This window comes from Acanthisitta chloris, unplaced genomic scaffold (assembly GCF_000695815.1).
Source record: "Acanthisitta chloris isolate BGI_N310 unplaced genomic scaffold, ASM69581v1 scaffold12645, whole genome shotgun sequence".
NCBI classification, from domain to species: Eukaryota; Metazoa; Chordata; class Aves; order Passeriformes; family Acanthisittidae; genus Acanthisitta; species Acanthisitta chloris.
Window position 1 is genome coordinate 54,303 of NW_008672194.1, and position 13,506 is coordinate 67,808.

General features: G+C 39.4%; 1 protein-coding gene across 1 annotated transcript in view; it reads left to right on the top strand.

Annotated features, from left to right (window-relative positions):
* Positions 1 to 13,506, top strand: part of LOC103801989 (dystonin-like) — a 73,950-nt gene that overhangs the window by 53,697 nt on the left and 6,747 nt on the right. Inside the window, exons 31-39 of the mRNA XM_009074427.1 lie at positions 221 to 364; positions 1,172 to 1,360; positions 2,246 to 2,375; positions 3,301 to 3,464; positions 3,802 to 3,964; positions 5,973 to 6,127; positions 6,285 to 6,359; positions 7,222 to 7,239; positions 10,010 to 10,127. Of these exons, the coding sequence (XP_009072675.1) occupies positions 221 to 364; positions 1,172 to 1,360; positions 2,246 to 2,375; positions 3,301 to 3,464; positions 3,802 to 3,964; positions 5,973 to 6,127; positions 6,285 to 6,359; positions 7,222 to 7,239; positions 10,010 to 10,127 (1,156 nt within the window). The remainder of the gene's footprint in view (positions 1 to 220; positions 365 to 1,171; positions 1,361 to 2,245; positions 2,376 to 3,300; positions 3,465 to 3,801; positions 3,965 to 5,972; positions 6,128 to 6,284; positions 6,360 to 7,221; positions 7,240 to 10,009; positions 10,128 to 13,506) is intronic.

Below are 13,506 nucleotides of genomic sequence, written 5' to 3' on the forward strand. Positions count from 1 at the left end.
TTTGTTGTCTTTTAATAAGGGCATCTGTCTTGCAAATATTTCAAGTGTGTTGGAATAGGCTTTTTCAACACTTTAAACCTTTCTCATTCCAGTTAAACTTACCTCTTGCTAGTCGAATCTTTCTGAGCAGCCAAGAGGTTTGTGACCTTCCAGATTATGCACTCGGATTTCTCTTTCAAGTTTTGTCATCGTCTAATTGAAATTGTTACCTCTGGTTTAGGAATTTATGAAGAAACTGGAAGAGAAAAAGGCAGAACTGAATAAAGCAACAGGTATGGGAGAAGCTATCCTGGCTATCTGTCACCCAGACTCCATCACCACCATTAAGCACTGGATAACAATCATCAGAGCCAGGTTTGAAGAGGTCAGTATGTGTCAAACCATCTTCACTGCAGCAGTGCATCTGTGGCTGGAACAGAGCTGACAGCTAACATGGCAGTTACCCTGTGAGGAAATGATCCAGCTGTTGAGAACTAAACATTTCATGCTTCCCTAGGTTTTATTTCAAAACTTTACAGAGCTTGCAGAACTAAAGCAGATGGTCAAGCTTCGTTGTTTGTATGTATTAAAGGGAATACTGCTTGACACTTCCCAAGTGAGGAAAGCCAATAGTTTATAGGGGGAAATGTACAAGTTGCAAAGGAAAGAAATTACAGGGCAAATGTGAAGGCATTGCTAATTGCATCAAGAAGGATTTCAGTCCCAACATATTCTTAATCTGGAAGATTTCCAAATGATTTAAGTGGCTACAGGTAGGTTGCAGAGGATGCACCACCCTTAGCTGTTAAGGAGGTATTTTCTATCAACTTTAAAGGAAAACAAAGTACTGGTGTTAGCAAAGTGTGGCTGCAGGAGTGCCCAGGAAGAATACAGGCACACAGTCCTGTGTGATTCACTAGCTTGCACATACTGTTTGATAAAATCCTTAATATGTTGCCTGAATGTGCTGTTTAGTGGGTTTATCCTGAATGTCTGTGGAAAAACTGTGTTGAACTAGGACTCCTAGTTACTAGCTACCTGTCATGATCAGCCACTACGTTGAACACCTCTGATACTCAAACATCAAGGACCCTAAGAGGTGGCTCTGGGTTTGCAGTTAGCAGAGCCATTTTAAACACACTGTGAAGGATTTCAGGTGTGCACTTACTCACACATTGGTTCTTTCCTCAAGGTCTTAGCATGGGCTAAACAGCATCAGCAAAGACTGGCAGGAGCTCTGGCTGCACTTATTGCTAACCAGGAATTGCTGGAAGCTTTGCTGTCCTGGTTGCAGTGGGCAGAGACTACACTGACTGAAAAAGATAAAGAGGTTATCCCCCAGGAGATTGAGGAGGTTAAAGCGCTTATAGCCGAACATCAGGTAAGGAATGTGAAGTGACATGTGTCCCTCACATGGTGCTCACATCTCAGCTAGGCTTCCTAATCAACTGGGAATCTCCTCAGCTATTTTTTCTCATAAGGATTGAATCCCTTTTCAAATACTCAGTTGTGTGTTTTCTGTGTGTATGATGTGCTTGTAGATTATTCAACACGGAGACAACCCAACCAGCCCAAAATTCAGTGTTAGATTGTTCTGAAAGCAAACCTACAGTTCCCCATAGGAACAAGGATAATAAAAGAAAACCCCCATGAAAGATATGATGGTGCTGCTGCCTTAGAACTAGTGTTGCAGTGTGGCTTTACTGATTGGATTTGAAAAACATGTTTATCAAGTGCCAGAGGGAGCTGCTGGTGCAGTGAGTGCTCAGAGGCTTACACAGCTTACACACCAGAGCTGTCTCACTTCTGTGAACTGCAGTCTGGGCAGCAAGTGCTCAGAGGCAAAACTCTGTTCTATATCATCTCACCACATACAGTTAAAAAGAAAAAGAGCTTGACAGACTGGGTTTTAGATTTAGCCTTCTTTTAAAATCCAGGCCATAGTCTTAAAAACTTATCCTCACTATTTTTCTCACCTACAACACCTTTATCTGTGTCTTTTTCTGTGAGATCCAAGCCGTAGTCTTAAAATCTTATTCTCACGATTTTTCTCACCTACAGCACCTTTATCTGTGTCTTTTTCTGTGAGATTGGCATTGTAAGTGTCTTTCTGTGCCTTTCTTACAACTTCAGTGTTTTGCTGTTGTGTGTTTTTCATTCCTGTGGTTGCTTTTTTGTGTATTGTTAATTAAGATCACCTCGTGTTTTTCATTCCTGTGGTTGCTTTTGTGTATTGTTAATTAAGATCACCTCTATCTTATTGCAGACATTCATGGAGGAAATGACCAGAAAACAACCCGATGTAGATAAAGTCACAAAGACCTATAAAAGAAAAGCACTTGAACCCAGTCCAGTCCAATCTCATATTCCTGTCCTTGATAAGGGGAGAGCAGGAAGTAAGTAACCAAGTATTTTGGGGTGGGTCACACATACCATTGCTCTATCTATAAAGTTTACAGGTTGCTAATAATACAATAGGTTTGATTAGCTTCTCATGAAGCTCTCTGGGCTGATTTTTTCTAATTAGCTGTCGTTTTTCATTGTGAGGAAATTTCTCATAGTATTTTTAAGTTTTGTCCTGGTCTTCATGAATGGCTGTTTTTAAAGTGTGCAGCCTTTCATGTCTACTAGACTTCCAGGAGCAAGTCCATGCTGAGTCTTTGCAAATCTACCATTATCTTAAAGTGCAAACAGCTTCACATAAAAATGTAGAGGCAAAATTATGCTCTTACTGTCTGAGAAATTTTATGAATCCAATTACAAGTGTATTCAGTGAGGTTGAATGGAAAGTGAATCATCAAGTGAGGAAATTGCTTTTTGTATTTTTAGATATACTTACCCATTGTACTTTATACTTACCCATACATGGAGCCTACTTCTAAAATCACGTTGTTTACTTTGCAACTCTGATTGGTTTTTGATGATTTAATTTAACCTGTGATGCTTGACTAAGTGGTGTCACTACTTGCTGCTTCAGGCTATGCAAAAGATATGGTAACCACCATGTGCTTCTTCCCCAGAAATGGTTAAAAAATTGAAAAAAATGATAGAAGCATAGAATTTTAAGGGTTGGAATGGACTTTACAGGGCATCTAGTCTCAACCCCGTGCCATGAGCAGGGACACCTCCCACCAGAGCAGGTTGCTCAAGGCTTCATCCAGCCTGGCATAGATAACCTCAGTATATGGAATCATATCAGGGTATGACCTTCTTATTTGGGACAGGAAGAAGTCATTTTAGGAGGGTCAAGTAGCCTTCACATGAATGTCTGTTTTGTTTGAACTGGGTGAGACTTTTATGCCTTTTGTCATGTTTTACCAGGAAAACGTTCCCCAACCCCAGGCATATACCCCTCAGCAGCCCAGGCCCAGATTGAAACCAAGAACCCACGGGTCAACCTTTTAGTCAGCAAATGGCAGCAAGTGTGGCTTCTGGCCTTGGAAAGAAGAAGAAAACTTAATGATGCTTTGGACAGACTTGAAGAGGTCAGAAAAGGACTGTAGACAATATATATATATATATTTCTTTTTTTTTTGCATAATTTTCTTTACCCTGGATTAAACTGTCATACTGTAAACAATTTCCATATTTGTCAGACTGTATTGTCTGCCATAGTTAACTGGAAACACTGTCATACATCTGCTTTAATGTGCTCTAAAAGCTGTCATCCACATTTTAAATGAGGAGCGTTAAGACATTTTAAATGTTTATGTAGGTCATCAAAGAAGCAGTTGTTCACAAAACTGCAGATGGTATCTATCTTGCTGATGTTCTAGATTGATGGATTTCAGCTGAAGAAAGTTCTTTCTGTTTTTTATTAAGCTGAGAGAATTTGCCAACTTTGATTTTGATATTTGGAGGAAGAAATACATGCGATGGATGAACCATAAGAAATCTCGTGTGATGGACTTCTTTAGGAGGATTGATAAAGATCAGGATGGAAAGATTACCAGACAGGAATTTATTGATGGAATTCTTTCTTCAAGTAAGTTTTAAAATTAATTTAATGTTGAACTTGGAACAAATATCACATGAAGTCTTATAGCCTATATAGTGTACACTGTGTGGTTTGTTCTATTAGAAGGTCACAGACTTCCCTTTTCAATTTAGTAATTATTGCTACTTTGTTATTGTTTTACTTGAAAATATTTCTGGATTTTCAGTTCTTTTACATTGTGAGTCAGGTTATAAATGTCACATTCACAGAGTCATAGAATCATCAAGGTTGGAGGAGACCTCTAAGGTCATCCAGTCCAACCGTTAACCTGTCACTGCTGGAACCTCTAAGCCATATCCTCCAGTGTCAGATCCAGATACCTCTTAAACACTTCCAGGGATGGTGGCTGCACCACCTCCCTGGGCAATATCCCAGTGCCTCAACACCACAACAGGGAAAACATTTCTCCTAACATCCGATCTGATTCTCCCCTGGCTCAGCTCAAGGCCATTCCCTCTATCCTCTCCCTGCAGCCCTGGCAGGACACACATCCCACACCTCTCTCCAGCCCTGGCAGGCAGTTGTAGAGAGCCATGAGGTTATCCCTGAACTTTTGCTCAAGGCTAAACAAACCCAACTCCTTCAGCCCTTCCTCATACAATGTGCTCTAGCCCTTTGCTGCCCTTGTTGCCCTTGGCTGGACTGCTCCAGTGCCTCAATGGCCTTTGTAAATTGTGGGGCCCAAACCTGAGCTCAGCACTGAGGTGTGACCTCTCCAATGCCTATTACATTTGTATTATTGTTCAATTAGTAGTTTGCTGCTTTACTGGACTCAGATTGTAATTCCTACAGTACACAGTTACTTTCAATTGTTTAGTCATAATAGTAAAATGGTACCTTTCTATAGCCTACAGATCATTTTCAAAATCAGTTCATATGCTCATATGAATTTTATTGAAGAACTTACATAGAATAGTTTTGATTATGGAAGGAAACCATGTCATTTCTGAAACCAGTGTTTCCATGAACCATGACAATGTTCTATACCTGTATAATGAGGATCAAAATGCCAAGCAATGAAATTAGGATGGGACTTTTCCTAGCTTTCCTAGTGGATTAGTATTCCTTAGATTTGTATAATTAGTAGTAACTCTTCCACATCCTATCTGTGTATGATCATGCTTCCTTTCAGCAACAGACTCATAACAGGTAAGGGCCTACTCCTTTAAATATTCTTTTTTCTTCAGATCATGGAGATTTTTGCTTTGAAGGGTAAAGATTCAGAATTGGGCTGCTTTTAGCATCTCATGTTAGGGTTACTTAGTAGGAGAATATTGTAGTTTATATATTTTCCCCCACCTTTAGGAAATAAAATGAGATCACTATAAGTGGACATTGCTGTTTTGCGTGAATTGACAGAAGTTGATGAAAAAACCCCAATACCACCAAGAGGATAAACAGCTTGCCCATTTAATTCAGTTGGTATCTATTTCTTATGACTGCTAAACAGCCATAAGAGCTGTTCATCACCTTGGAATTTGACCATTTCATCAAGAATCTCTGTGTGGTTTAATATTCTGCTGCTGTGAACTCAACCTGAAGAAGGATTTTGCGAAACACTATGCATGTTTCTGCTTTGGGAAGGCCTTGCATTCCAGATTTAATTAGCACTGAAATGCTTGACCTTTCCTAAGTAACAATTTATCTTGTTAATTTGTGGTATTTTATGTACTCTGAAGGTCAAAATGTTAAAAATCACATATCTCTTCCAGTGTAATCTGTGCCCTCAGAGATATGTCTGTCTTCAGGCCACACTATGATGCTCATTTTAATCCAATATCTGGGTCACACTGAAGGTCCAGATTGTTTTTCATTGTTTTTTTTTCAGAAAGATTCTTTCAGACTTTTGCATATCCTTGTTTCTTTGATAAGCATTATCTGTCACCAAATGCCTAATAACCTTTGAATATTTATGATAACGCTCTTCATTGTAATGGGATTGAAAAGCCCAAAAATAAAAATAAAATGAGCTTTTGTTGTCGTCTTTGTCTTGCAGAATTCCCGACGAGCCGACTGGAAATGAGTGCTGTTGCAGACATTTTTGATAGAGATGGTGATGGATATATTGACTATTATGAATTTGTAGCAGCTCTTCATCCAAACAAAGATGCATACAAACCTCTCACAGACGCTGACAAAATTGAAGATGAGGTACATTCAGTTTCTAAGATTGCATTCTCTTCTCCTGGTGTCCCATTCTTTAATAATTCATTCACTTTCACTCCTATATGAAGTTTACCATGCACACAAATCTTTAGAAAGGTGATATTTGCAGTACACTAATTACCCAGTTGTGGTTTTTTTGCAGGTTACAAGGCAGGTAGCGAAATGTAAATGTGCAAAACGGTTTCAGGTGGAGCAGATTGGGGATAACAAGTACAGGGTAAGTCTTTTAAGGACCTCAGCTCTTTCAGCTTCCTTCATATGACATGGTTTATGCAAGGAATTAGGCTATGTTCATTTGCAGGAATCTTGTTTGACAATTAGATGTTTTCTTTAAGATCATCTAAAGTTTATGGGGTTTTTTCTTGTTAGAGCATATAGCTTAAAACTATGGGAAAATGCTGCTGCTTGTGTATATTTTCAATGAAACTGCTGAAGCTGTTTTCAGTTTTAAGAATTTGTAAAAACTCACTGCATGCACACATATACACACACAGATGCATATACAATGTCTCCTTAAAAGCTTGTGGTTTTGCCTGGATAGCCAAAGTGTTTAAACTGTAGCTGGTTTTCTATTAGTGTCATGAAAACAGTGACTGATATTTTCCTTTGGGATTGTGTTGTACTTCAAAAATCTATTACCAAAGTGTATTCAATCAGCTCTACCCTCTCTTGTCATTTTATTGGAGCACACATACTTCTGATGTATATACAAAGAGTTAGATATCTGCAGAATGATTTTAGGTCACAGAAAAATAAGTATCACTTCGTAGAGAAAGATCTGCTACCCCTGGATCCAATAACCAGAACATTTTCAGATGAAATGTGCAATATTTGGCTAAGAGAGATTAATAAATTCTTGTAGGCTATTTTAAAAGACCACAGAAACAGCAATGGGAAGGAAACAAAGGCTTTGAATATTTCCCAATATTCAATCTCTGGATGGCTAGCTACCTGCTTGTCTCTCAAGTAGATACTTTATTTAGAATGTCTAATGTGTTAGTTTGCATGTGTTCTAGAGTCATGTAGAGAATTTCCTGTGAACTAATCGTGTCTTTCTTCCATTTTTCATTTCTTATCAGTTCTTCCTGGGAAATCAGGTATAAACAAGTGGAATGTGTTATGAAGTTTCTTTTTTTATTTTTTTCCCCTATTTTTCTTTTCCTTTTTGGTTTGGTTTGGTTTTTTTTTCTTTCTAACGCCTAGTGATTTAAGCTTGCAATGATCAGTTTTCTTGCCATCGTTTCATCTTCAGCTAATTCATTGCTGGTCAGCTGTGGTATTTCTTTAAATGCTGTGAGGCATTCCTTGTTTCAGGATCTCACCTGCTTTCTTTGGCCATTTTCCTCATTAAGGAGATTACTTTTAAAGGAACCAGATAACGGTCAGCAGCAATTCCAACAGCAAAAAAATACTGAGCATTTCAACTGCAGTTGCAGAGATTTACCATTATCTAAGCAGTTTTCAGTTTTATAGTGGAATCCTTCAAAATTCTGTGTTGGCTTTTTTGTGCTATCAGATTAAAGGCTAATCACAGTGAACAGATCCCTCTGTCACATCACACAGTGAACAGATCCCAATGTCACAGCACTTAGCTATTGCAAATTACACAAAAAAACCACTTTCATCTTGGCTAAAAAAGTAAAATTCCTACACAGTTAAGCAGACTGATTAAGAACTAGCCAATTGTTGGTATTTTATGCATTAACACAGTGAATAATTAGGTATTTTGGAAATAAGTAAAATAAACTTGCTGTTCCAGTTTAGACTAGTTTCCCTCTCACAGAGAGCTCAGAGAGCTGTGGCAAAGCTCTCAAAGAGCTATGGCAAATCTGTGCTGTATTGGAGCTGTGTTTGTGAATCCTTTGTGTCAGCTGAGTTATCAGTAAGTCACAGCACAGTGATGCAGGGAGGAAATGCTAACCAATGCTTACTTACTCCTGTGGTACTGATACACACCTTCAAAAGGGTTAAATCATATTTGCCTGGTAAGAATGGAAATACCTCACACAAACTAGATCCCATTAGTATGTTATGATTTTATAAAGCAGTAATATGTATGATCTATTCTGGATGTGCTAGTGTTAACAGCAATAGTCATTTTCCATCTAAAGATGGTGAAAATGTGGGTGCTCTCTTATTGACTAGCAAAGCCTGTTGAAGTATGGAAGAAAGCAGAGAGCAGTGGATAATCTTACCACATGCCTCAAGCAATAGAGCTAAGCAGTAACTGAAAATATATAGAGCAAGTCTCTTTCTGAAAAGAGTATTTGAAATTATGTAAATCCTCTTATCTGCCATCTGTACTCTCAGATCTGAGAAACATACAGCATTTCTTGAGAGTGTCTAACTCTTACTGGTGCAGAGAACATCATAGTAAAAATCACCTACAGCAAGTTAGCTGAGGCTTCTCTATGACAGTGATGTTATTGGGCTGTTGTCAAGAAAAAGGAGTTTCTGTAGCTTAAACTACAATTCCTTTATGTCTTAACCTCTGATTATTTGAAACAATAATAGAGTCATAGAATCAACCGTGTTGGAAAAGACCTCCAAGATCATCAAGTCCAACCCTACCTGGTTACTAGCCCTTACAGATAATGCTCACATGAATGTTCTTATAACAAATACAATTTCTGATTGAATTAAACAGCAAGCTTTGCTTTTGTTTGGTTCCTAAAAGTAATATTCCTTCAAACTTATTCTCTCTTCTTGGCTTGAGTAGCACCAAAAAACTTAAGTCATCTAACAAGTAGGGAGCACGTTTGTGTGGTTTGCATTTCAAGCATTTTGGTCCACTCACTGGAGCAAATAGAGACAGTTGAATTATGGCCAGCCTTCTCCAGGGGTCAGAGCTTGTCCCAAAGAGGTGGATTGGACTCCCATTGGTTTTAGTGAGTGCTCTGCATGTTTGTGTGAGAGTGCACTGCACTTGGCCTGATGATCTGGTATCAAAATAAATGTTTTAGTGGCATTGCCTAAAAACTACTGAATTCGTCTGATTAGTTTCCATGAGATTTTGAGGACAACACTTTGGTCATGTTTTCTTTGATCTGATTTTGACCTGAGCTGCTGCATACAGGTTTTGTTATACAGGTTTCAAGAGCAAAACATACATTAGGCCTGGCCATCAACCCAAAGGAGGAATGGACTTGGGCAAGAGCTTAGTGTGAAACAGGTTGTTGTGCATCTCTGAATTGTGAAGAAGCTCCATGTGTAGACAGAGGAGTGCCCAACAGTTTATATCAAAGGACAATAATGATAGCTATCAGTCATTCGTTGCTTTGTTCATGTTCCCTTCCCCACATGCACCTTGCTCACATGAGCAGGGTCAGTGCTGCACCTGGAAATATTCCTATAGATCAATGGATAGAACTGTGCAACACTCATAACACACTGAACTTCCAGCCCACACACTCACTGTTCAAAGCAGCGCTGCCTTGTTTTCAGCTGACATCATTCAAAATCAAGACTGTTGCAGAAGAGACTTTGCTTAAGATTTTACAATGTGAAGTAATGCAAATAGGTCTTCATTAATTTGCACAAAAAATCAGACTGTAACCAATTAAATAATGTATTACTAATTTTGCTTCTTTTATCATCTCAGACATTTGAGAATCAAGCATAAAATTAAGCCTGAGAGTCTTTCTTACCATCCTGCCATCTCCTTTTGATTAACGCAGTGGCATCTGATTTGAAATCTTAACAGCTTTAATAATCTGCATCAAGAAACTGTTTATTTAATTTTTTTTAGCATTTACTAATAGTTAAATATCAAAATGAACTTTTAAACTGTCTGGTTTTTAACCTATCAGTGTCGAACTGCATCTGAAAGACTGAGAAGCTCAGACTCTTGTTTGGTTTTTATTGCAGTTTGGTGACTCTCAACAACTGCGCCTTGTTCGTATCCTGAGAAGTACAGTCATGGTTCGTGTTGGAGGTGGCTGGATGGCACTGGATGAGTTCTTGGTGAAAAATGATCCTTGCCGTGGTATGTAACACAGCTCATCAAACAGATATGCAGATTATTATTTGGATGCAGTCACCATTCATTGTCTCAAGGTGGAGATTGACTCGTATAAAATGCCAGTTCTTGTAAACATCATCTCACTGAATGTCACGTTTCTGTAAACTTTAAATCCCGTGGTTAAGATCCTTTTCAGTTGCACTGATGTATGTCTGGAATAACTGTGGTGTCTTCTGCACAGTTCCCTCAGTGTTAGAGTGGTGTAATTAAGAATTGAACTTAACCCAGATAGAGATTATGGCATGTTAGCTGCTTGTATGACTTGGCAGAAATAGCATGCAGAAATGTCCAATAAAACCTTCTCAGCAAGAGAGAAGTTCTAAGGCAATAAATTAAAATAAAGGCAATTGAATCGATGAGTAACACCACCACCACAAAAAAACTTCTCTGGCCAGTGACTGCGCCCAGGCTTTCAGGCTCTGCTTTTTAAACTCTGTCTTTTCATTGGCATCCTCCCCAGAACCACTTTGCAGAGCCCTAAGCCTTATGCAAAGCAAGTGGAAAATGTTCTGATCCAGAGGGCACTGTGCTCTGGCAAAGCAGGGAGTGCTCTATCACTGTGCCCTCCAGGGCGTTGGATCAGATGTATTGTGTCCTCAACTTGCAGCAATGGAAAGCCAACTTCTGGTGTGGGGAGGTAGGTTCTGTCCAGCACTGTGCTTCGAGGAGCAGTGAGAGAGAGGAAAGAAGCTGTTTGTGAAGGGAGTGGGAGAGATACGAGTCAAATAGCAGCCAGAGTAGAATTAGAGAAAGAGGACTTGCTAAGAAGACTGGAGCATCTCCCTTATGAGGACAGGCTGAGGGAGTTGGGGTTGTTCAGCCTGGAGAAGAGAAGACTGCATGGAGCTCTCATAGCAACTTTTCAGTATCTGAAGGGCCTACAAGGAGCCAGAGAGGGACTCTGTGTTAGGAACTGCAGTGACAGGACAAGGGGTAATGGGTTCAAACTGAAGGTGCAGAAGTTCAGGTTAGATATTAGAAAACAGTTTTTTCCTGTGAGGGTGGTGAGACCCTGTCCCAGGCTGCCCAGGGAGGCTGTGGCTGCCCCAACCCTGGCAGTGTTCACAGCCAGGTTGGATGAGCCTTGAGCAACCTGCTCTGGTGGGAGGTGTCCCTGCCCAGGGCAGGAGGTCATGACTAGATGATCTGTAAGGTCCATTCCAACTCCTAAAATTCTGTGATTCTATGAAAGTAATGTTTACTATCTTCGAGTGACCTAATGCTCTGTAGCTAGGTAATACCATCCCACTAACCAGCAACATTAAATTTATTGCGTTTTTACTACTTATGAGTTCTGGAGAAACACAGTTAATATTCTAATAGTATGAAAACAGCACAGAAGGGTTCAGGAGAGCCAAGTGAGCTAGTGAGGATGGTGACATCAGCTGTCCTGTAGATCTTACTCCAGTGTCAGCTGTCTCTCACAGCTTCTACTTTGGGCCAAGGTTTCTAAACAGCTTGGTACAGCCCTTGAGAGAGAGGAGAGCTTGTGTTTGTAGCAGGTGTCGGTGTTTGTAGCTAATTCAAGGATGTTAAATGCAAAAAGAAGCTACTGTAAACACTCTGTTAAATCCAAAAAAGAACAGAACCCCATAAGGACTGGCAGTTTGCCACTAAGGCCTAGAAACCTTTGTCTACTTGAAGGCTTAAGAGGTACCCATAAAACCTCTTGTCACAGTATCATAAAAGTGCTGTCACAAGCTTATGATGACATATACAACTTTTTTAGCAGCATTGAAAATAGTCCTTTTTCTTACCAACATGTTGCCTATATTGTTAATTAAACGTAAGAGTAATATTGGTGTTACCACAGGTCTACCTGAAATTTAACTCCTGATTTTGTACTATAGAAAAGGAATTTATGCCTGTAGAGCCTTTATAGCTTTGTACTGCTGTTCTGCAAAGTGCAGGGTCATGGAAAATGGAATGTGCTTCAGAAGATCCTACTTTGTTGTAGGGTCAGCTTAGTTCTGTGGTATCCCAAATATTCTTCTCAGGCCTATTGGCAGGTAGGCTGTTGCAATTCGTTCTTGGGTTGTTACCTTGAGAGATACTATACTTCATAACTATGTAAATAATGCATTGGAATTCTTTATTACTGTCCTCACTATTGTCTGTAGTACTTTATATATTTTTCTTGGAAATATGTGAGCAGATGTCAACACAGCGGGTCTAAAGAAACACCAATCTCTATAAAATCATGCAGACACTGGATGTTGTGCATTCGTACTTAATTCTAGTCTGGTTGAAGTCAGTGGTGCAGATTAGTCATGAATGTCAGTTCAGGCTTTTCTTTAACCACTTCACCTAGCAAATCTGCATTCCCACCAAGGGCTCCTTGTGTATTCAGATAAATCACATTTCAAAGAACTGTTGTCGTAAACAGCTTTGAAAGTATTGCACCTAGTTCTATAAAATCATTTTAGCTTATATTACTTCTTTATGTCAGCAGATAAATCCTGTTGTTACACAAGTTATACTTGGGGCTGTAGCTGAGTCTGTCCAAGAGCTGTTTCCTTTTTGCCTAGGAGACCTTTGAGAACTCACCTCAGAGCACTTAGAGACAGCTTTTGCTCAAGTCCTGTCTTTTGGCCTGGTGCTCCAAGTCTCTTGCATATGCAGCTGCTGTACTTGATTTCTTCTCCTGCTAACGATTTTCTTTAATGTGACCCATGTCCTGTGTCATTTTTTCTAGTTCATCATCACGGGAGTAAAATGTTACGTTCGGAATCAAACTCTTCAATTACCACTCAGCCTACTATAGGTTGGCAAACCCCTCTCTTTGTCTCCTCCTCCTCCTCTTCTCTCTCTTCATTTCCTTCCCACCTTTTTAATATATATATATACCTTTAACAATATGCTTCACCCATCATATTTAGCTTAACGTGTTCCTACATGGGCTGGTGCTTTGCAAGCTAATTTTTTTGACACGCTTGAAGAGTGTTTCAAAAACAATTGTCATTCACACTGACAGAGTGAAACGCTAACATGTCTTGCATCTCTTCATGCAGAACATCCTCTCATATCTATGTGTTTGTTTGTATGTCTGTGTGAGTGCTTAGCCACCAATTACCTCATCATAGTTTGGGTTTTATGTTCATCATTGCATGTTGCCAACATGACATAACTTCATAGTTTTGAATAAATATATTTGCTGCTTTCCTGTAATTTGTACTTAGCAATTTCTCCTGGAACATCCAAGCAAGTAGTATTTATTATGAGTAGCTGTAGAGTTAGAAAAACTGCTCATCAGGTTGTGTCTATGTATTGATAGCTGACGGATTAACAATGATTTAGCACGTTGAGCATTCCATTATCACGCTGACTTCCTTTGACAGTGGTT